At 43.9% G+C, this 24,282-nt stretch overlaps 1 protein-coding gene across 24 annotated transcripts in view; it reads right to left on the bottom strand.

Annotated features, from left to right (window-relative positions):
- madd (MAP-kinase activating death domain) overlaps window positions 1–24,282 on the bottom strand; it is a 40,366-nt gene that overhangs the window by 10,922 nt on the left and 5,162 nt on the right. For 2 of the 24 annotated variants that reach the window (XM_028401544.1, XM_028401555.1), the window contains exons 3-29: window positions 23,270–23,911; window positions 21,008–21,311; window positions 19,379–19,510; window positions 19,187–19,300; window positions 18,963–19,043; window positions 16,784–16,840; window positions 15,977–16,149; window positions 15,646–15,881; window positions 15,405–15,561; window positions 15,218–15,321; window positions 14,929–15,134; window positions 14,576–14,829; window positions 14,169–14,308; window positions 13,527–13,628; window positions 12,501–12,518; window positions 7,241–7,349; window positions 6,966–7,152; window positions 6,674–6,824; window positions 6,157–6,360; window positions 4,820–4,870; window positions 3,101–3,204; window positions 2,925–3,008; window positions 2,488–2,643; window positions 2,020–2,140; window positions 1,125–1,187; window positions 281–401; window positions 81–186 (exon numbers count right to left, since the gene is read on the bottom strand). In XM_028401544.1, the coding sequence (XP_028257345.1) occupies window positions 81–186; window positions 281–401; window positions 1,125–1,187; window positions 2,020–2,140; window positions 2,488–2,643; window positions 2,925–3,008; window positions 3,101–3,204; window positions 4,820–4,870; window positions 6,157–6,360; window positions 6,674–6,824; window positions 6,966–7,152; window positions 7,241–7,349; window positions 12,501–12,518; window positions 13,527–13,628; window positions 14,169–14,308; window positions 14,576–14,829; window positions 14,929–15,134; window positions 15,218–15,321; window positions 15,405–15,561; window positions 15,646–15,881; window positions 15,977–16,149; window positions 16,784–16,840; window positions 18,963–19,043; window positions 19,187–19,300; window positions 19,379–19,510; window positions 21,008–21,311; window positions 23,270–23,911 (4,177 nt within the window). The remainder of the gene's footprint in view (window positions 1–80; window positions 187–280; window positions 402–1,124; window positions 1,188–2,019; window positions 2,141–2,487; window positions 2,644–2,924; window positions 3,009–3,100; window positions 3,205–4,819; window positions 4,871–6,156; window positions 6,361–6,673; window positions 6,825–6,965; window positions 7,153–7,240; window positions 7,350–12,500; window positions 12,519–13,526; window positions 13,629–14,168; window positions 14,309–14,575; window positions 14,830–14,928; window positions 15,135–15,217; window positions 15,322–15,404; window positions 15,562–15,645; window positions 15,882–15,976; window positions 16,150–16,783; window positions 16,841–18,962; window positions 19,044–19,186; window positions 19,301–19,378; window positions 19,511–21,007; window positions 21,312–23,269; window positions 23,912–24,282) is intronic. The other 22 variants (XM_028401545.1, XM_028401556.1, XM_028401550.1 and 19 more) reach the window with 16 other exon arrangements.

Raw genomic sequence — 24,282 nt, 5'->3', positions numbered from 1 at the left:
CATCCACACAGAGGAAAAATGAAGTTATAAAACTCTACACAGCTCCACGCACAGCTCAAACCACCAACATGGCTGCATACTTTCATCATGAGCATGTATGCGATCATGTTGTGCAGCAGGGTGGCCAGCAGTCTGTCTTCATCATCCTCCAGGCGCTTGCGGTCGTGTTCGCCCAGGGACAAATATCTGCAGGCAGAAAAAGAAGAGTGTTATTATTCAAATCTGGGTTTCATAGATTAAAGCATTAAAAAAAATAAATAAATCTTGGTCATAACTGAACCTTTCGATCATCTCCTGAGGTCCCTGGTCCATCCCCATGCCCTCACGCTCCAACATCACAGCATCCAAGAAGGCGTCCTCCCAGAACTGCAGCTGGTCCCACAGCGTGGAGCGCTCCTTACCTGAGAGTCAGTGACATGCGGCCGGACAAAGCTCACTTAGCTCAGAGCACAACTCATATCACACACACACACACACACACACACTCATACCAGGCGGGCACATGATAATAATATGTGTCCACAGCATCATCTATCAGTATGCATACCAAAACTGAAGCCGTGGACACGTACCATTATGTGTGTTGGTGTATTTTGTGATGAATCAAAAACATTTTTATCATTTTTAATTTTGAAATAAAGCTGCAAACAAAATCACCAGAAGCCTGCAGATTAAAATATGGAGAGTGTTCATTTTCACTACTTCACTTATTGGATCTCTTTTCATTCACCAGCTGGTGGCTCATTTGCAACTCGCAATTATATTTCTCGCAGCACTCGAAGGTAACATCAAGTCATCCAAAATGCAAACCCATGAAATGTTTCAGCTATTGGGTCAACCGAAAAGTTAGTGAAAATGTACAGAAAAAAAATGTTAAAGGAATTATCTCACACACACACACACACACACTGATCTGTGTGAGGGTAGGGAGTGGGAGTGCTTTTATTTTCCACCTGTATCTTTGTTAAACACAAACATGCAGCTCACCAGTGGAGAGAAGGGAAAAAACCCCACATCACATCAAAGATTAAACTCCGAGCTAGCTAGATACACCCTGCGCCCACACACACACACACACACACACACACACAGGAAAAGGGGCAAAGGCAAGAGATCAGCCCTACTTAGAGAAAAGGTTTCCATGGCAGCATCCTCTAGTTGATCCCATACGGAGCTCTTATCGCGGCCTGGAAGAATTTCCCATGAGGAGCGGCGGGAGGGAAGAAAAGCAGCGAGAGCAGGAGGGGGGTTAGGCGAAGAGGTGAGTAGGTTTAATGACAAAAAACAAGAGCAGAGCGAGCCACATGAGAGGAACAAAAACAAAGGCAAACAAAGACACGGCGCGCTTATTCACTCAGCCCCTGATAGCCTGAAACTCTGGTGTTTATGATCCAGTGATACCCCGAGACTCTTTCTGTAGTGATCACTTCTGAACAGAGATCAACCTTTAACTAGTTCACTGAACATTACATCATCTCTCGGTCATCACACGTCTTCTGCTTTTCCCCCCATAAAAATAACTCCTATCATGATCAGTGAACGTTCACAGGGGCTCACACAAGTAGGTGGAGAGCAACAAATTACAACATCTAGAAGTATTTTTTATACCTAAGCAGTAAAAAAAAGTTTTATTATTTTAAAAATTGCTAATTACATTGCTTCTCATGGAAGGAAAGGAGCTGCCCCATCAAAAAAATCCAAAATATTGTCATTTCTGTGAATGAATACTGAATATTGTAAATTTATCTGCATGCATGGAAACATGTCTGAGTTCTATCTACTCATAGCCATGATTGTGGTGTTTCATGATTTTATATTGAAGAAACTAAAAAACACACCGAGAAACTGCTAAGACTTCCGAGGGTTAAAAGACATCTACACACTAACAGAAAGCAATGCAGACGAATGTTAAGCCATGTGCACGTTGTTAGAACTTGTAAGCATGCAGGAAGGAACTGTTTTCTTTACATCGGCTGCCTGACTGAGCCTAAAGGTCTGAAGGCAGAGAGCAGAGCTCACCCAGCAGGCCTTCACACAGGTAAATCCTCATACTGATGTCCTCCATGGGCTGTGCAGGCGGCCCCTTCGCCATCGCTGGTGTGTGATCCTTCGCACCTGGTTTCAGAGTGTGGGTCTTTCCCTGTGGACACGGGTTGTATTCGTTAACAGTGAGTTTGAGGGTTGAACACAAATACAAATAATTGTTCATCTGAATCAGAGGCTTAGTTTTTTTATGTAAACATATGTTGGTCATTCAAAGTGTAAAGCTTCAACACACCACAAACGCTGAGCATCTGTAAATCTGTTATTTTTTGGCAGAGGACAAACAGAAACTATTTTCCAGGACGTTACACTTTTTGCTCATTTGCAGGTGGTGGAAAACTAGACTGCATTTTTCCAGGTTATTAAGCTTTCAGAAGAACTATGAATCCCAATGGATGAGTTCATATGTTCAAAAACACCACAAACAAAGAGTCTTGTACTCACAAACACTGAGCTGGTGGCAGGATTGGTTTCTATCTCGCTGTCAGAGAGAGTCCCTCTGGACTGATTTAAGTGAGCGGCAGTTCTTCCGAGGCCGTCTCCTGCTGTGCTGCTCAGGTCACTGTCGGCACCAAGCGTCTCTCCAGAGCTATTGCTTATCTACAACATAAACAGCACAGGTGTAAGGACGGTACGAACAGAGGAGCAGCACACATCCATGGCTAATTAAACACTATCACATGTTTTACAGCACATTCTTCAGTTCCTGTATCTACTGTATGTAACAAGTGAAACGATGTAAACCAGAACATGTCAGGATTTTAAGAGGCCCCCCCCATACAACCATAGGTGTAACCAGGTTTTATCTTGACACACGTGCTGTTGAGCTTTGCCGTGTAGCTGGAATAAATATAAAAATATCCGAGTTGGCCGTGCCCTACCACTGTGCTCGCCTCTGAGTCCTGACTGGTGCTTCTCGTCAGGATGGGCGGCTCTGAGCTCGTTACAGACTCTGTGTCACTCTTCTGTTAAAACCAAAGACAAAAAAAAACAGTGGAAAGAATTCAGTGAAACCTGCCGCACCCCCCATCTGCAGTTCACAAAGCTCTGCACAAACCTGAGAGCCAGATGTGACGCTGAGGCCGCTGTCGGCGCTGATCTGTGACTTCTTCTCTTCAGCGTCGGTCACCTGCGGCCGCTGCTGTTTGGCTCCTTCAGATCCTGCAAACCAGACACGATTATTAGCACATTTTTCATGAATACGACGACATCACCTTCTTACCTTACTTAGAGCCGCCTCACTGAAAGCCAGCACAGCAACAGCAACACTGACGCTACATCCATCTGAAGAGCCAAAGCCTACTTAAACACTGCAAAGCTCTATCATGTCTGATTTCAAAAATATCTTTTAGCTTCGAGCTAAAACTACAAGCTGAGTATAATACTGTGGAATTATCTAATCTACAGACGGCATTAAAAAAAACACACAATACTGGAGCTAAAGGTAACAGATAAAAGTTCCAAAGACCAGGCAAGAGAAAAAAGACAAGAGTGCAGGCAGAGAGTGCGGCAAAACTGGGAGAGAGTTACAAATGACAACAGAAGAGCTGCAAGAGCGCAACAGTAAGTGTCAGTCGATGCTGCGAATGTGGCCCAAGTTACACCAGAAACGACAGACAGACACAGGCAGTTAGGCATGCAGACAAACTGATGGACGGTAAAGGAGGCATTTTCTGTTTCAAGTGTGATTAGAACTTATGGTATTCTTCACCTCCGTAGGTGCGGTGACATCCTGACACTGTCTTGGTTTTATTTTTTTGTTTTTTTAGGTGTATTTTTTGTGACATTTCTCTTATATTTTAACAGCAGCTGTGAAATATTGACTGTAAAGTAAAGGAAGCCACTTGAAACTGGAAAAAATACAGTTAAAAGAGCAGGACAGGGCAGCAGGTGTTAATCTCTGTTCATCTGGATGCATGGTCGCAAGGGGAAAAAAACAAACTGGAAAAAACAAAATTACATATTGTTTGAGCTTAAGCCAGCGACTACACAACAATAAATCCCCCCCCCCCTTGTTTTTTTTTTGTTTTTTTAATATGTCAAGGACCCAAAAAAACCCACTCTGTGCCAGGTATTCACATTAGTAAACAACTGTGTTTGTGTTTTAAATGTGCAAGAAAACACACAAATTCTGGCAGCTATTAAACACAACAGGAAATATTTGGCTGTCGTTACATCTGTGTGAACGTTTAATATCATTTTAAAATAAATCCAGTGTGACCTGCAGCAGTGTTTTAACTTGCAGCTGATCCATATGTCTGACTTATAAATATTATAGATTTATAAGTCAGAGGCCAAAGGTAGAAGGAGATGAATCGGAGAGCTCTCGTTGCAAACACCGGCAGTTCATCCGTTTGAGTGATTATGCAGAGAGTCTGGAGGTTAGAACAGTTGTGTTATTTCTGTTTGAAGCCATTAAAAGCTGCATTTCAGCATCCTTGCCTGGTGTTGGCAGCATGAACGCGTGGTGACAATGACCATGAAACCTAAGGTTGTCTTCAGGAATACCACCTGACTTCAAACTTTCTTCATAATCACTCAAAGTGTTGAGCTGTATGTGCTTGTAGCAGGAGCTGAGCAACTCACCTCCTTCCATTTTGGGACAAAAACTTATCAATTACACCTCTTACATACTGGGCCCTTAGTTAAAAATTGAATCATGTATAAAGACACTGGTGGAGAGAAAGAGGGTGGAAAAAGCTCAGCAGCTGAGCACCCCAATCATTTTTTTTGTCTTTGGCTTTTTTTTTTTTTTCGTGTGTGAAAAGTCTCTTACTCTGTGGTTTTTCCAAAGCTTTTTGCTTATCCTGGTGCTTGCTCCACAATTCTACCCAAGATGCATTGCAAGCAAGGAGAGAAAGACAGAGAGAGAGTCAGAGAGCTGGTTGAAAAGGCATGTATGGTGGATGAGCATTAAGAAACAAAAACAAAATAAGCACTGAGAATCTGTCATCATAGAGGGAAGGTGTTTTGTAATGTTTGCATGTAGCTGTGTTTCTATCTGGACGATATTGAAAAAAGACGCTTTTTGTTGCATTGGATCTACAGCGTGTTACCAGCTACTAAGGTAACATTACAACACACCCGGATGCTGCTGGAGAGCCACACAGTGAGCTGAGCTCTGATCGCTGAGCAGGACACTGTCTGGCTCTCCAGAGCAAAGGTAAGAGGAAGAGAGAGAGAAAAGAGCATGGGATGGGGTTGAGAGGCCGACTAGCCAGCAAGTGAAATGGAGCAGTTGCAGAAGCCGGGATGCAAGTCTCACAGCATTCTGTAGAATTGAAGGTGCAACTTCTAACAGGAAGAGAAGGGGGTGCGGGTAGGGTGTCAAGGGTGGTTTGACTGAAGGAGTCCCCCGTATACAGACCCAGAGTCATCCTCAGAAAATGAAGTTGGAAATGGATTCGTAAGGATTTTTCCCCCCCAAGTCATTTAATTCTTTAGCGACCAATTTGTCTTTTCACTGGGACTGTTTACTGGGGAGTGTTGCTTCCACCCTCCATGCTGAGAGCAAAAGGGGAGCTGCCGTTTTCTACAGCACGCCTTGCAGAAACCTGCAGTAAAGGCACTGATTTAACTATCGATGCGCATACCTCTACTTTCCCCTCGTCCACTACTGCAGATTTATGTGTCGGAAGACCAAAACAAAGACATGCATTCAAGGTGCTAGGAGGCTAACAACAGAGCTCCAGAGAGAGTGAGAGAGAGGGGGAGGTAGGGAGGAGCAAACAGGGGCACAATGTTTCAGGGAAAGGGACACAAACACACGCAGTCCAGGCCGGGAGACAGGGAAATATTCCAGACACTTTTCAAGAACAATTACCAGGCCAAACTCTGATTTTTTTTTTTTTTTTTTAATCCAGATTCTATTTCTGAGAATGTTTATGAGACGAGAGTATTTTCAAAGTGTGTGGAATATTATTACACCTGTAAGAATCTGTCTGGGACAAGTGAAGGGAGTTTTCTTTGAGACGGCTGGAGGAGGAGGAGGAGGTGGGGGGGCTTGGGGGAGGTGACTGGTATTAAGGTTGATGAGCTTGTAAAGGGGGGGGGGGGGGGGGGGGGGGGGGGTTTACAGTGCACATGCAACCAAGGCTGGAGTGGTGTACACACCAATCGAGGCAATAAAGTTCTCCTCGTTCAGACTCCGGGTATCAAAATGGCGGGCTCCTTTGCCCGTTGCGTGGTGCGGCAGCTGCAGGTGGGGAATATTCAGGAGGCCCTGAGGTCTGGCGGCCTCCATACGACCAGAAGGACTCTCTTTACTCCCCGGGCTGCCAGCACTGTCAGTGGGGCTTCGCTTGCGTTTTTCTGGGTCTACCGGGTTACCAAAATTAAAGGGGCCAAAGACAGAGTTCATCAAAAATCACAGAAAAGGAAACGTGAGGAGGTTTTAAACTGGGAGAGGGTTTGACATAAGAAAAATTACAGTTAATGTTTCAGTAAATCAGCATCTAACATGCAGCTTAAAGCTTAATATTAACACAGTGCAAAGACATGGACGAGTGTTAGTAGCACAAGCCCACCGCTGTTGAGCTTCCCAGCACAAAAACTCCTAAATAAGACGACAACATTTTAACACTCTGGCATCAAAAGTATAAACTCATGTGGTTCAACAGATGTGACGTACCTTTGGTCTGATAATGTGTGCGTGCTATCTCCAACAAGCTGAAGACGCTGGCCATTCCTCCGAGGCCCGCGTTAGTGTAAGAGTGCTCCAGACTGGAAACTGTGCACTTCAAGATGTCCAGCATGCCCTTGTACACCTTTCTGCTCACCTCCTGGAGACAGTCATGAGGTTTATAATGAATTCATCCACACAGAAAAGCACAAGACAGCCTCGCAGTGTTCGATAAGTGTTATAAGTGTTACATACTTGGCACGTGTGTTTACAGTAGGGAGGGTAAAAAGACGTGTCTCACCACATCACGTATGATCTCCTGCCTGGCGTCTTCCTCGGACTGGACGGCTCTGTTCAGCTTACTCAGCACAAAGACTCTGAGCTGCTCGTTCTCCAGCAGGCGGCGCACTTTTTTCATGTTGAGCCAACCGACTCCCTGCCCTTCCAGAACACTCTGCACCACTTCCTTTAAGAACTGCTGGTTCTCACTGAACCAACAACAACAACAGTCAATTACACAACGGCTGATACGACACCCAAAACAAAAACAGCCTAACGACCAGAAGACTTCCTTACCTGGTGTTGTTGACTCGACCCTGAGGAGACGGAGACTCTCTCTTCACCGTTTGACTGTGTTTGATTACTGAAGACTTCTGGTCCACAAGAGCTCGAGGGGCGCGGGCGCCTGGAGGAAGAACCAAAACGATGATTTCTCTGAACAGCACAGAGCGAAATGTCAAAAAGCTACAAGCTCACTACAAGGAGGGGCACTCAGCACAAAGTAGACTCACACCAAGAACTGTAAACCAGAACAGGAAACAACTTTCAAACTACTATTTTTTTTTTTTTTTTTTTACACATGAAATAGAAAAGAAAGCAGTTTGCTTCACTTTGTGAAGAGGACAGACACGTTTAGGAACTACTGAAGGTTATCTACTGCTGAACAAACACATTACTGGAGCTGCAAGAGTCTATTATTACAACAAGAGACGTGAAGGACAAACCAAACAGGAGCATGGTGCGCACACACACACACACACACACAGGAGTCCAAATAGTGCTCTTGGTGGTGGCATCACACATTAGCAGCATAGAGACATGAGGTCGGAGGGAGGACAGCGTGTGCAGCAACCACATCAGTGACATCATGCATGAAAGAAAATAAAGAGATGAGTGGATGGATGGCAGCTCGTTTTAATTAATACAGAGGGACGCTCAGCATATGTGAGCTAATCAAGTGGTTGGGGTCACGTCAGTCTAGGCGTGTAAACAACTAATCATCTATGGATTAATGAACTTGAATAAACTAAATTAGTTTGCGGTTAATTGCCCCGGCGGTATTTCCCTGATATGATACATGCTCGTGCATTTCTCCACTGCTCTCTGCATTGTGCACGGTGGAGTTCTGCCCCGACCCGTGGACACAGACACACACAGGGACACACACAGGGACACACACAGAGACACACACAGGGACACACAGAGGGACACACACAGGGACACACACAGAGACAAGAGACACACACAGAGAGACACACAGAGACACACACAGAGAGACACACAGGGACACACACAGAGACACACACAGGGACACACACAGAGAGACACACAGAGACACACACAGAGAGACACACAGGGACACACACAGAGAGACACACAGGGACACACAGAGGGACACACACAGGGACACACACAGAGACAAGAGACACACACAGAGAGACACACAGAGACACACACAGAGACACACACAGGGACACACACAGGGACACACACAGAGAGACACACAGAGACACACACAGAGAGACACACAGGGACACACACAGAGAGACACACAGGAACACACACAGGGTCACACAGAGACACAAACAAACACACACAGAGACACACACAGGGACACACAGAGACACACAGACACACAGAGAGACACACAGAGACACACACAGGGACACACACAGAGACACACACAGAGACACACACAGGGACACACACAGAGAGACACACAGAGACACACACAGGGACACACACAGGGACACACACAGACACGTGAGCACACTCCCACCAGCAGACAGAGAGCGGACAGAGAGCGCGCATGGGAAAACATGTGGCGTCAAGCACCGTGCTTTCTGTTGGAAAGGTATTAGTAGCCTAGCCATGCTGGTATGTTGACGGAATTTGGGGGTTTTCATGTTGCGATGCGTGATCTTTGTGCCCATGGAGCAGTGCTCCGTCAGAATATAGTCCCAAAACAGTTTAGCATAGGAGATTGCCTCGTGTTAATCTGCATTGCCATTTTTAATCGTCGTGAATCCCTACGTCAGTCTTGTGAGTATTATCACTATCATACACAAAAATACATAAGAATTGCCACTATTAATAATAAAAAAAATGCAAAGAAAAATGAAAGCACAGATCTGGAGAACACAATGTTTTCTCTCTGTTGTTATGACTATAAGAAAAACACCAAATTCTGTAGAACTATTTAATCTTTAGGACTAAAGGAATCCAACCGACTGCTGCTCCCAAAGTAAAGAATAAAAGGCAGCATGATGACTCTGCTTATGCTCATCAAAAGCCACATTTTCTTCAACTGCTGAAATGACAAAAGCACAAACTCAGAAGCTGAAGCTTCATCTGTCCAAAACCTAAAACAGTCAAGACGAATAAAGAGGTTACTGCATCAAGCTTAGAACAATTTTCGGTAATTTTGTAACACAACAAACGACTGAGCAGCACGTATTTGTCCTTTAATCACACAGACTCTGTGTACAAGGCCTGACAGAGGAGTGGGAGAAGCAGCCTCCTACAAGAGCAGGAACACAAAGCTCGTCTGATCCGACATCTGTCATTACAGGCTGTTCTTCTGTCAGTTTTCTGTGACAGCAGGGATCTATTGTTTATTATTGCTGCTGGAGCGTCACAGGGACAAGAAATGAGGTTTTATTGTAAATATCAATACTGTGATTGCACAAGCAGAACTCTTCAGCATGTTTTTAGTTTGGAAACCAATGAGGTTGTTTTTTTTTCTGCTTTCTTCCAAAACACAGATTGTTATAATCAGTATAAACACTGCTGCAGGGAGGTTTATGGGTTTTTAAAACAACATGTATGAGCACTGTTCAAAGAAAACCCCACCAGCACTCAAAGGTCTGAAGGTAATTCACAATAAATTATAGATAAGAGATTTGTTTCTATGCAATATTTAGAGAAATTCAAACATTACACATGTTTGCACATTTCACTACAATATCACATATGGCAACGAATATGGTTCATTCATTATTAATACTTCCGGCTGAACTCAATCCTGAGCATTTCCATAAGTGAACATTATGGGATCTGTTAACATCCCCTGGAGCACACTGGCAGATCTGAAAACTGATTGGAAGTTCACACACAGAACAGAAATCAGTGAAGAAGGCGAGCCTGGAAAATCAGCTTGTGACTGCTCATCTAAGTTTAACCCAAGTCTTTTTGTGGCCACAGCTGCGTAACATCTGAAAGATGATGTGATACTTCCACACTGTGGGGTGTGACTTTAGTTTGTCTTCCATTTGCCCCTGTTAGTTTTAATATTGTTTTAGTGGATTTTAAATGTATTAATGTTCCGTTTCTGGCTCCACTGATCCGCTCCCCACCATGTGGCCTTTTTATAGTTATATTAATCGATGAAAGTTTCCTATATGGGGAAGCGTATCCATGTAACCAAGTAAAGGCTGTCGCCTAGGACCAGGAGCTTCGGTAGCAAATATCTGGATCTTTAGAAGGGCTTCCAACAACCAAATACTAAAAATAGCCAAGTAGGGCCCTCGAAAAAAAATTTATGTCACAATAACAACAATATCTGAAAGCATCTTGACAAAGCTCAGACACACAGTACAAGTCTCAGCTGCCTAAAGTCCACCTGAAAACTCCTGTGGGACACAACATATGCAGCATGATGTAAGAAGACAACTATAATGTGAGACAAGAGAACCAGAGTCCTGCCTTGAGTCCAGTTCACAATAAAAAGAGTTTCATGACTAAGACATTTTTTCAGAATAGTGTAGTTACTGCTCATTGTGCAGAGTGCAATTACAGCATGATTGAGTCCCTGCAGTGGGAGCATGAAGAATGATGACACTTAGTCCCTTCTATTCTGGTCTCTCCAACATCCTGTCTTGTGCTTCATTTGCTTCCCTTTGGCTACTTGTTGCATAACAGATTGCCTCACTTTTTCCTGTGACTACTTATAGATCGAATTGTTATGAAACCCATATTGTCACAAGGTTACTTTGATGCATGAAATAAAAACGTGGGGTGAGGTAAGAGTTAGTCTGAGGACGGACAACAGTCACCATGAATGACGGTGTGGTGAGACAACAGACTGGATGTTTCACTGGACCTTTGATGATGTGTAGGGGAGGAAAAAAAAGACGTAAGGGGATGCTGGGAGATGTAATTGACTGGCTTGGAGAAGCATGCAGCTCACTCGGTTGAAAAGGGCAGAACCCACCTTCTCCGCTCCCCGGGCCAGCCTCTGTAATTATCTCCATTAGAGAATTTAGCCCAAATACTGCACACAAAACCAGGAATTAGTGCCGCGAAAAAAGGTGGACAGAGAGAGGGGACACCGGCCCAGACACAACCAGTCTGAACATCAACCCATATAGCATGCACACTCAACATGGCGCCAAAACTGAGTAAAAAATAAAAAGGGCTGAACTATACAGTATGTACTGATGAACATGTTGACCCTGCAAGTGTTTTTATTTTACAGTAACAGTGCCCAGATAAGGGCAGTGGATGGCTCGTGTTTTGAGTGTAGCCTACGTGAATAATGCAGCACAGAAACATACAAGATAAAAAGCAGTTAAACACTTCTTAAGAATTGTTTTTGTGAATGGTCTCCAAAAGGGGAAATGAAACATTCAGCAATGGAAGCCACCAAACAAACAATAAGCAAGCAAAGCAAAACATGTTGAGAGGCAGGTGGGGAGGCAGGTTCCATTCACCGAGGACCGACTGATCGCTCAGAGATCACATGGAAATATTATGCAGTTCAAAAAGGGCTAAAACATCCTTCACAAGGATGTGCCGATGCCACACCAAAAACAGTCACAGAATAAGAAACAATCTTTTAAACGTGTGCATCAAAATGACTCGCAACAGTCACACAAAGAGGAATGGCAAAGGGATCAGAGAGGGGAGGCATGGATGGCTGTTAGAGGTGTTATCTTCTATCTTAGGCCCCGTTCACACTGGAGAAAGTCATTCCAGCTAGAGTAGGATTGAGCCCAGACAGCCTTTAAGCTGGATGCGTTCACACCTATTTTCAAATCTGGCTAGCACACACTTGTGTCCGCACTCAATCCGGCTTCATCCAGCATGTTTGCTGTCTTCCAAACCACTAGGTGGCGCCTCGTAATATACAGAGTCCGTTCACGCCACACGTAGGACCGCGTGTGCGCATGCGTTTTTTTGTCCCGTGTCGCCCCGTGAACCGGAAGTAGCACATCGCTAACCGGAAGTAGCGTGCCGCTAACCGGAAGTAGCATGTCGCTAGCTGGATTCGCTAACCACATTTGCGTTCACACCTGAGCCACATTTGAGCCAATCCGGCTAGATCCACCCATGAAATCAAACTGGATACAGCCGGATTCGAGGTGTTCACACTCAGAAAAAAACACATCTGGATTGATCTGGATCCGGCCGAATCCTGCTTAAGCCACATTTTTTCCCCCAGTGTGAACGGGGTAGTAGTCCTATGCTGAGAAACAGGGTGTAAGATAGGTACAGGTCACTTCAAGGAGAGGGGGGGGAGGAGCTAAAACAGACTGTCACAGCAAACATAACATACCCGGGCTGTCAGGGGCATCTGAACAACAAAGACAAAACACATCAAAATCAAGAGGAACACAACATTTTTCTATGGCAGCTATTCCGCATGGAGTGGAGCTATTGAGTTACCTCGTCATGCTTCACCTGTTTCATTTTTTTCTCTCTCAGTTAAAGTGAAAATCCAGCCTGAACAGAACTCCTATCAGCCTTTTGGCGAGATTAATAATTAAAAATGCAGTTTTCGCCCCTGTAACAACGTTAATTTGCCTAATTGTGCAATTAGTAGTGAAGAATGTCCTTCTGTCTGTGCTAAAGTATCATCTGGGCACACGTTTGTACAAAATCACCAACTGCAAACAGGCCTAATCTGAGCATTTATTAATCCTGTTGCTATTTATGACATGAAAAAGCCAAACATGAAAAACATGAAGTCTGTTTTTGAGTGGATTTTCCTGTTTAGACTCTTGAGAGAAACGTTTCTGTTAGTTATCTATCTATTAATCCTCAATATTCTCCTTTAAATAGTGCCATACATGTTTGGCAATCCAGGAGAGGAAAGTCAGGCTATAAAAACAGTTCTACAAACCTGCTTGCTCCACTTCCTCCTCAATATCAATCTCAAAATTAAAATATTCTTCCCCCCCACAAAAAAAAATATTTAGAGGAACAAATAAAAAACAAACAGAGAAGGACAGACAGTAAATTAATTAATCAAGAATATGGTTAGAAATAAATATTTGTAGTGGGTCTGTGAACACTTAGAACTTGTTAATTATTGGGATTTTATACAACTATATACAATTAGAGGATTAAAATTGTAATCATTTAATTCAGTGTGATTTGGTTATTAGTTATATGACTGCAAATGTGAAGCCAGTGGTTTAAACAAAAACAAATGACACAAAATAAGTGGAAAAGAAAATCTAAATGTGTAGAGCATAGTGGCTCTAAATCTCATGACACAGCTCGAAACCACACTGAACACACAATAAGACAAGCTTAAAAAACAAATGACATCAGGACCAGTTTGGCTCTGCTCTCCTACCTTTCAGACTCGGAAAAGGCGTCGATTTCTCCCTGGCCGCCTTGTTGGGAAGGGCAAGGTTGGACAGACTGAAACTGGTGCCGTGGTTCTTATACAGATTGCCTGTAGTGGGAGTGATAGGAGCAGAATTAGAAGAAGAACACACGATTAAGCAAATTTACACTCAGCAACATGCAGCCTGGCCCAGTGAGAGGAACCTGTTCCAGATGTGCAAAACAAATAGATCAATGAATAGCGATGACGTCAGCAGGTATTTCTAAACTTCTCTGACGTCTGACTTGTGACTGAGAGGAAAAAGTATCCAAAAATTGCCAACAGAGGCGACAGGTACATCATAGGGTCATATATATATGTTCATACTCTATCCACTCGTGTGATGTTCGCTTGTCAATCGGAGCAGGACCTGATAAATACCCACAGCTACTATAGACTCATATGACCCCTTTTTCACCCCACTGGAGACAGACACACTTTTTCTTCTGGTGTGAAAGGAACTTCAGTCTTGAAACGCTTCTGGTCATGTGACTGCAGAGTCAGGTGACAATCCTCTGTGGGCTTTTGTACTAGCTAGAGTTACATAACACTTTTTATAACCTGCACTTAGCTGAAAAAGAAACTACAACGTTATATAAACATACTTACTGGCAAAGGACATGAGTCCTCCAAATCCATCGTTGCTGCTGTTAGAAATAGTGGAGTTAGGTGAGCTGTTGCGTGAGTCTCCTTCTCCATCAGACTCTCCTGGGAGCCTCAGGCTACTTGGTCGTAACGGACGCTGTGCCCTAAAAACAAAACAAAAAAATATGTCCAGAATACATAACTGACATTTTGCACTGTATTTATAGAAATATGAATAAGCACAGGATGGGAGAGTCTCAAACATCCACACTGTCATCAACATCACACCACCAAAGATTCAAGACCATGAATGGAGAGAGATTCATTTGACATGCTGCTGGATTTGGATAGAGGACATTGCATGGTCTGTCAGAGAGCCCATTTGAATGATGATAATGCAGTCATTCAAGTGATGAACAAGCTTAACACACTTGTTGCCATTGAGGTTCTGGTTGAATCGAGGGGTGTATGATTCCACTTGCTCCTCTGCATCAGGGTCATCCTCTGAGGGGAAGCCATACTGAGGCTCAAAGTATGGGTTATCATACTCTTGTTTTTTGTTGGCTGGGTCCGCCAGACCGGCATCAGGTGCAGGCCTAAGGAACGGCTGGCTGCCCAGTCCAGGGACAGGGTTCTGTAACGCAGCACTTGCCGATGCTTCAATTTCAGGTATGTCCCCCTGCTCCTAGAAAATGAGGAACACAGGATAGTCACCCAAATATGGCCAGCCAATGTCAACAAAAAATAAGGAAGATTAATAAAAAAAAAAAAAAAAAATGCTCACATGGTTGACTCCCTGGATGATTGTGCTGGGACTTGAGCTTGCAGTTGTGCTGGAGCTTGAGCGAAGGGGTTGTCCATCAGAGGGCTCGGCAGGTCCGTCTGCACTGGGCGGGCCGTCTAAGCCGTGACCTTCTCTGAAGTCGTGAAAGTCTTGAAACTCAACCTCGCTAGCATCTCCCAGTGCAGCATGGGTAGGCGGATCCAAGCCTGGAAGGCCATGGCGGCAACACATTACAACAAAGGAAAAGGTAATACACACGTGTGTGTCTCACCATGCAACAACAACTTACTCTGTGTGTCTCCCTGGATGTCGCCTTGAATCATCTCACTCACTAGATCTCCCAGTGAGGAGTAGGATGAGCTGGAATCATCGTAAGCCTCACCGTCGCTACCGCTGTAATGGGATCAATTCATCAATATCAACGGCACAAAACTGACTAGACTGGGCACAATGAGAAGGATCTGACTTCATCTTACCTGTCAGTGGGGTCGGACTCGTTACCCTCATCCTCCAAAGGGCCAGCCATCGCCTCAACCAGCTGGGAGCTTCCATCGTAGGCCCTGTAGACCACTGGCTGCAGCTGGTGTGCATACCACTTGGGCTTGTCTCCGATTAAGGACGGGTCATACACATCTAAACAAAGGTATCACTAATTAGCTTAACACAATGCACACATCACATACGCCACAAATCACTGCCATCTTGAATGAGTCTCACTGTTATGTATCCTCTGAAAGGCCAGGTTGGTGGGATTGAGGGCCCACTCTCCATAAAACTCCACTGCCTGGGTGTGAGACAGTTTATCTGCAAAGCTGCTGCGCCGTGGACGGGACGCAAGAAAAGACGTGGACTGAAAAGCGACCACTGGACGGGGAAAGAGACGCAAAGTGCGAGTGTGCATCTGGAACCCCTGGAGGACATTTGGAGAGTTGAAGAACCGCACCATGGCGACCCTGCAAGACAAGGAAGTGTTAAGTTTAATACTGATAGTTCAATTTCACAAGGACCTTTCATGGAATTCAAGGAACGGGAGACATTCGAGGCTTGCCTGGTGGCCACATCCACAGAATCCACATCATTCCCATAAATAAGCGGGTTAAACTCTGTGGAGGATGGTGAAGCTTTATCTCGTCCAGGCGGAAGCATGGGCATCTCCTGTCCTTCCTGGAACTTCTCCAGGTTCAGGATGGGTTGGGTGTTCAAACTCATACTGGCCAAAGCCTGGAACAGGTAACAGTGACATAAAATCACAAACACAGCGGTGGATTTAAAGACAAAAACAAGGCGCTGTGATGAACCACTCCCACGTTTGGCATCAACAATATGAAATTCCAGATGACATTAAGTGAAATCAGCGTTCTAAAGTGCCCCCAGCCCAGCTAAAGGTTTGCTTTTGTGCATGTTGATGCCTGCTGTGGGTGTGGCATTCAGGAGAGGAGGAGCACAAGGGATTTAAGTCACTATGCATGGTTTGCTTTGAGGGAACTGCTGCAGACTCAAGTGTCAATGTTTAGCTTAGCATAATGGAACATTTAGTTGCTGGGTCTGGATGAATGTTAACGTTGTCAATAGTGATTAGCTTTCATCATATCTTGTTGGGTTGGTTACGAGGACACTCACTGATGCCAAGATAGATGCACGCACATTCAGTCATGCTCAAGCCAGAGCTAAGCAGTGTATCAAAAGACTGGTCCGCAACATACTGTGACAACTGTTATGCATTTTATTAAAATCCTAGGAGACAAGTAGTAGTAGTAGTGACAAGCAAAACAATGTGCGTGTGTGTAAGAGAGAGAGAGAGAGAAGATATCCGTGCAGGGGCATTACACATTCCACAGGAGGAGAAATGAGTAACCTTATTTTCAGAGGAGAAGATCTGCTTTTGGGTGATCACGGTCAACCTAACCAGACACTAGGAAGGAGGATAAGAGAGATGCGAGGAGAATCACATGAAGGCCTGGGATGACAACTCCGTGACTGACACTGGAACAGCACATGATGGAAGGGTCACAACCTCGGCCCGTTCCCATTCTTATCTCCTTTCCACAGCACTTCCTCACTGGTCAGCCAATCAGTATAATTTGATGGCACCCCAAATGTGAGTGAAACCGACATGAGATGATGAAATAGTTTCTTTTTAATTTGCTTTTTTTTTGTACAAATTGCTGAAGAAAGGAGATAAGAAAATATTACATTCTAGTTTGAAAAGGTGACGACAGGCAGGAGAGCAAGAGAACTCGTAAAAGTTGAGAAGAAGAGAGAAATTCTGACAAAGACAGGAAGAGGACGATGAGAGAAAAGGGGTTGATGGTTGAGGTTTATATGCACAACATGACAGACTGTGAGAAAAACAGATAAAGCAATAACATGACCAAAAAACAAAATCTGATTTCACCCATCAAATCCAGCCACTAAAGAGACATATGGAGGCCATCCATGGTAACCAGCTGGAGTAAACCAGTGGTTACAATGGAGTGGTGGTGACACACATACAAAAAACAGCAGATCTTTTCACAGTACACATCTAAAATACTTGCACCTGCATGAACTGAAATAACACATCCAACCTTGTAAGGGTAAATAAATCAGTCATTTGTTAAGACTGATTTATTTTAGCAAAATAATATTAAAGTGCAAGTATTTTCAGAGATTCTCACATCAGCACCACTGATGCTATGGCTTCACTTTGATCATCAGTTAAACCATTTTCCATTGATATCAACATTGTGAGCTTGTTTCCCCCAATATACAACTGCTAAACTGAGGCTTCGCACACTCCTACACACACCGGCCTTTCAGTCACACACAGGGGAGGAGCTGCTAACCACACATGGCTAACAAGCTGGCTCTGATTCAAGGAGCATTAAGCTGTGTGTGTACGGTTAACCTGTGTGTCATGTAAATGTATGATTAATAAAGGAATGTTAGATTTAGAGGAATAGGTCAATAGCAGTTTTAATGTACACTATATTATCACTGCTTTACCTCACCATCAGACAGCATTGGGGGACTCAAGTTGTGATGGACCCATGCCCTGTTTAAATCCACCAGACTCCATTGAAAAAAATAGTAATTTTGTTCCTTGCAGGAACAATAGGGCAGTGGCTGGACTACCATCACGGTAGCCAGTAAGTTTATGTGTTTTATTTTATTTTGTTACTAAATAGTTTAGATCTGATTTAAAAATGATAACACACCAAAGTTGCACACTGGAATGGAGTCTGTGTGCTGTGACAGCCTCAGTCAGAAAAAAAAGGACGTCTGATGGGCTTTGTTTGCATGTCCCTGCGTGGTTCAAGAAAACTGTGAGGCATTTTCTGGTAAAATGTGTGTAACAGTAACAGAAACTGAACAATGCCTTTAAGAAAAATATAAAAATTAGAATTTAATTCGTTGAGACTTTCCCTATTTGTGGGTCTTACGCTAAAATAAAACCAGTTACAGATAACGATGTTTAGATGATGAATAATTAACTGCTTAAATGACTTACCCCTTTGCAGTAGTTAAAACACACACTGAAAAAAGGGTTAGATGGTGTAAAGATGTGTGCTTGCAGTGAAAAAGCTGGAAATGTGAGGTGTGTTCATGAATCAGAACCAGATTCTGGTGTTAGAAAACCAGGTCAGAGGGGCGAGTTAGTTGCTACCAGTAATGCTAAAAAAAAAAAAAAAGGTAGCAGGGTTAATCTGAGTTTACCTCCAAGAGCTAGAGCATGCAAAGAAAACAAGAAAAAAGAAAAGGAGGGAAAAAACAAACATGTTTTTGTGTTAGTGCACCACAAAACCAATTTCAAATGCTCTCACACTCATCTACAATACATACAACTCTGCTGAAGGAGGAAGAGTCCCTACTCCTCACACTGCTGAAAGAAAAGTTTTACAACTTGTACAAGAGTGTGATCAACTAGCACATCAGAAGGCCCAGAGCAGTACGTGGCTTCCAGTACCTGGCTGCCACAGTGCAGCAGAATCAGACAAACTGACACTGATAAACGATGAAAAAAGAATGAAGAAAAATAAAATCGCATGTGTTACCTGTTTTAGATGTTTCTTAAGCTCGCCTGCTTCAGGCTCTGGAAGAGGTGGCAGGATCTCTGCATTGGTTGGTGCTATAACCTGCATAGAAACCAGCCAACAAAAAGAAAAACATTCAATATTTATGACCAGTCGTAGCAGGTTAACCTGAATGTGGACATCATGAAGTCAGACAAAACACAATCAGAAGGAGGTGCAGAACCCCGTGAAGTTGATGTACAGACCTTGCTGCTGTCAAGGTCAACAAGCCAAATGTCGTCTGGCATTTTGAAATCTGATTTGTAGAGGAAGAAGCTGGCTGGTACACCTATAATGTAGGGAGTCGGAGCGAGAAGGAGCTGTGGGAAGAGAGGCACGTATCAGTCGGTCACTTTGCAAATGAAAACTGCCAGTTTATAACAAATGCTTGGTCATACCTGTTCGGCTGACGCCATACATGTGGGAAGCAAGGGGATGACGGGAAACATGTATTCCAGTGGGTAGATCATGGCGACAAAGGCCATCACACTCATGGACAAAGCATTATAGTCACGGGACTGAAGAATGACCTGAGGGAAAGGACATGACACAGGCTTAAAAACACAATGTAAAAGACTCTCTACACATGCAACACATGCCAAAGTCTATATATCCATGATTTGTGTCACTCAGACTCATTTTTCTCTGGATTAGTAACAGCAGCTTTAAACACAGAGCTTTCATGAAAAATTAATTTGGCAACACAAAGTGCTGGAAAAGAAGCCACTCTGAGAGCTTTCACACAGCACTTTCAGCCTGACCGGCCTTAATGACGTATTGAATTCCTCTTTTCTTCAAAAACCCAAAATAGATGAATACAACACTTCACACATACTGAGAATGTATTTGCTGTAGTTGAAGGAAGTGCACATGAATGCAATGTTCACAAAGTCTTGTGAGGAAAGAACATTTGAGTGACAAGCCATCTATTTAGTAGGGGTGGGACGGTTCAGGAAAAAAATCCAAACCGTTCGGTACATGTGTTTCAGATCGGGGCGAGTGTTCTGTTTGGATCTGGACATGCGCATCAAGTAATACAGGGAGGCATTTGTTTTCCACAGCGTGGAGACGAGTGTTGGCAACTTGCCGTCTCTCTCGCTACATTTAGCGGCTTTCCAAACTTTTTTTTTTAGGCTGTTCTATAGGAAAGGTTATCTTAAATGGCTTCTGTTATGATCTGGTGCTATATAGAAATTAATTGACTTGACCTGATATAACGATGGGGAAACACTGAACTGATTCTTAAATATGTTGAATGCTGGATAAATAGGCTGTGTATTTTATGCTCATCTGGTATTTCCAGAGTGTTAAAAGTAGAAAAAAAACTCAACAATGTAAACCGAACCAAAAACCGTGACCTCAGAACCGGGATACAAACCGAACCGTGGATTTAGTGAACCGTTCCACCCCTACTATTTAGCTAGTTAGGCCAAAAAAAAAAAAGGAACTCCATATATGAAAACAGGGTAACAGTACAGCAAGCGGTCCAACATGTCTTCAGCACTGCAGTCTTCCTGCTTTGCCCTGTGCATGTTTGATTTAGGATTGTAGCAAATGAGCCTGTGTATATATGTCACTGTACACCAAGAGGAACACAACACCGAGGACATCCAAACAAGGACTCCTATTACATCCATGCTAATGCTTGTAGTGCTAAAGATGGCAGATGACAGAGAGAGAGAGAGAGAGAAAAAGAAGAGTCTCTTCTCGCTTTCATCCTCTTTCTCCACACTGCACTAAAATGTCTTGTTGGATTCAGGTCACATTCAGGATATTTCCCAGAAGGGTCTGGGACACAACGCTGCACTCCAGAGGAAACCACTGACCAATCACAGCATACTAAATATAGCTCTGCTTGTCCCTGTTACTTCAAATAATCAATTTGGTCTCTAATGAAACTCCAAATGTGATTTGTTGCAGATGTAAACAGCCACACATCTTCCCTTTGGTAGAGAAGCAAACCCCAGGTGGTGACTGACATCAGTCTGCCTCCTGAACTCACTTGTTGCTGCACCCCTGGTCCTTACCTTGTGCTCTAGCAGTACACAGCTGAGGACCTGAAGACACGCGTCCACACCCAGCAGCTCTAAGGGCAGGTGCAGGGGGAAGTCGACCAAAGAGAAGCGAGAGTTGTCAGGCAGGGCGAAGGTGAGCGACCGCTTGAGTTCCTGGGGCAGCACTTCCACATCCACGCGTCTCTGACCCGCCACTGGTACTGGTGACCGCAGCAACCTGTACACCCAGGATTCGATCTCCCGTAGATCGGCGAGCAGCTGGCTGCCTTTCTCTTCCACTGATAACGCACCAGTAAACACCCGCCACATGGTGTCCCTGGAAAAAACATAAACAGAGGAAAATTCAGATTCTTTTCCACTTTGTTTGTTTCTTTATTTTGGACTCTCCAACCCTCTAAAGATGGTTCGGTATAAAATCTTTTTAAATACTCAATTCTGTATCCAACATGCCCACATAAAGAGCAGGGACAGTTAATATATAACATCTTAATTATCTAAGCTGGAAAGCTTGAACAGCAAATACTGTTTCTTGTTTGTACAGTTTTAATTTAAATAAAACTGTACTGTAAACTAATTGGCTCAATTTATTGCAGCAAACAGGCACCCAGAGGCCTGACCGAGCAGCCACGTAAATCACTAACATGATCAGCAAATGAGATTGAAATGGAGGAGAGGCTCTTGAGCAACTGCTGAAATATTGATGTAAAAACCCTCCACTCTACACACACACACACACACACAGTGCCATTACCCTTTTCTGAAGTGTATACTTAGTGTGTGTATGTGGCAAGAAGGGGAGGTAAATCATTAGTCCTTTGGAGCCCTCACACCAACTGCAGCTGCTACCCAAAGGCAGACAGAGACCTCAATCTGTCAGAGCCGCCATCGCACAAGCGCTCGCAGTCATTATGCAACGGCTCTCCTCCTTCTCTGTCATTGCAACAGCACATTTCAACCAGGGGGAGGGTAAAAAAAAAAATACAAAAAAGACTCTCAGGTCTGTTCAGTGGCCTGTTAGAGGTTGTCAGAGGAACCACTGTTCCATAGTGCTGATGAATGGATGCACCACAGTGATAAAGAGCTGAGAAAGAAAAGGCCGAGATGAGATTCAGATTTATGACGGAGGAGAGAAAAGACGCTCTTATTTTCTACAGCTAAATAAACAATCATACATGGCCTGAGCCTGCGTGAAGTGACGGACTAATTAAGCCACTGAATTGCAGCCTATTATGTCACCCGTGGCAACCGGAGTGCCACAAATGCTTCTGCATCAAGACAAAAATGTCAAAATAAAGCGAGTATTTTCTGCAGCTAGAACAAATTAGGAAAAATCAAAATATGACCATTTCACTTAAAGTCGTATAAACAGTGTTAAATGCCATTTCATGGGTGGAATGTCTAAGACTGACGCAACCTTCAATACTAAACGTGAGTGTGAACTAAAAACAATGAAACATACACTGTGGATATTTTAGTTGCCATTATTTATCATTGAGGTGGAGTGTGATAGCATAAAGCGTACTGTGAAAAAAAAAAAAAAAAAGACACAGGCTGCAGATGGCTTGCAAATCTGCCTGGGGCTGCAGACAAAGGCTGCTGTATTAATTCTGCCACACAAACATACAGGCAACAGGTGGACAATAAGAGAAGCACATGAGGGGAGAAAGAAAGCAACAGGCAGTGCACAAAAACATCAGCAGGGGTGCCTTAAAAAAAGCTTCGTTCCAACTTTTCTGGCCTTTATAATCAAAAACCGAAGAAGAAAATAAGGGTTTTAAGTAAGTGTGTGACTCTTTTATGTTTGTATTGTCAATTTAAAATAAATCAACAAACAGCTTGCAGATGATGAAGACCGATGAAGACAAAACATGAGCTGTGTTTTCCTAATTCTTTTAGCTATATATTCTTTTTAATTACTTAAATGGATCCATCACAGGCCAATTTGTGATCTTACAAGAAGAAAATAAAGTATTAATTAAGTCAACCACGTTTTACTGACCAAGCTGCGTATTAAAAATTTGATGGTGTGAAAGAAAACGCATCAATTTCAAAGAAATCTACCTCTTTCCAGACTACCAGACCTTGTGAACATGTGGCCTCCGGGTGCTACGACATGAAAGGTTATATGGTTTTAAAACTAACAAGTGTTCATTATCTGATATGGAACATCAACGTGCTGGAATAGGAAGCACCTTCAAACCAAATTATCCATGCACCTGTTTGACGTAAGCATTGCCAGACTAGAACAAAGACAGATGTCATCTTTGGTCTCACCTCTGGGTGGCACGGGAAAGCCCGGCTCTTTGAGTTAGCCTCTGACTGCAGCAGTCCACCAGCCTCTTCAAAATGTACAGGCATTCCCTAAACGTGGAGAAGAAGGGGTAGTGGCTGAGTATGCACAGTGAGGTCAGTGTGCTGTTGCGGTTCCTCGCTGCCATCTTAGCAGCGCGCCGCCTGTGCTGTGGGGATTTGCCGGCGTTCAGCTCGGCAGCGAGTTGTCCGCTCTCTTCTGCAGTGGCAGGTGGAGGTCCTGACTCTGCGCTGGTTGGTGCAGATAATGCAGTAGGTGCACCTGCACCGCTGCCGTCAGACCCTTCGCTAGCGGTCTCTGCCGCCTGCGCCGTCGTCTCCGTGTGACTGCTCTTGTCCCCTCGAGCGCGGTGATGTCCTCGCTGAAAAGAGCGATAGAAGTTGATGCAGATTCCATAGCGAGTGAGTCCTGAGTCCTTGTCGGTCAGCGTGAAGACGAACGATGAGTCGTCACGGAGGCTAACTCGACGCTGACGTATGCTCAGGCAGCCCTCCGGTTGGCAGAAGAACACCACGTCTGGTGGGAGCGGGAAGTCGTGATGGTCCTCCAGAGGGTAGCGGCGGAGGAGCTGAGGGGTCTGGGCTACACTGTCGCTACTTGGTTGCCTAAAAAAACAGATGAACAAACATTTTATTTGGTATTAAAGAAGCAAATAAACGTATCTAATTAAAATGAGTGAAACAGCATTTATATAATGAACATTTAAACAGTACAATGCATTGCTAATTAAACTCCAGCAGTATTCCTGTGGTTACACAAGCACACATTTAGTTTAGGGAAAACTCGGTCGGAGAAGTAAACCAGTAACAACCATTCCAACCCACAACAAGGGGGCCATTAGGCACTTAAACCAACAAATGCTCCTGCAGAGATACTCTCACTTGAGTTTGACTGCGTTCATGTGAATCCTTCTTTTTCCCTGCAGCTACTGTGCTTGAAACAATACACTGACTATGCTTCGTGATATGGGTGTAAC

The sequence above is a fragment of the Parambassis ranga genome, chromosome 3 (assembly GCF_900634625.1).
Source record: "Parambassis ranga chromosome 3, fParRan2.1, whole genome shotgun sequence".
Classification (NCBI taxonomy): domain Eukaryota; kingdom Metazoa; phylum Chordata; class Actinopteri; family Ambassidae; genus Parambassis; species Parambassis ranga.
Note: the sequence above shows the minus strand (reverse complement) of the source record. Positions and strands in the feature narration are given on the sequence as shown.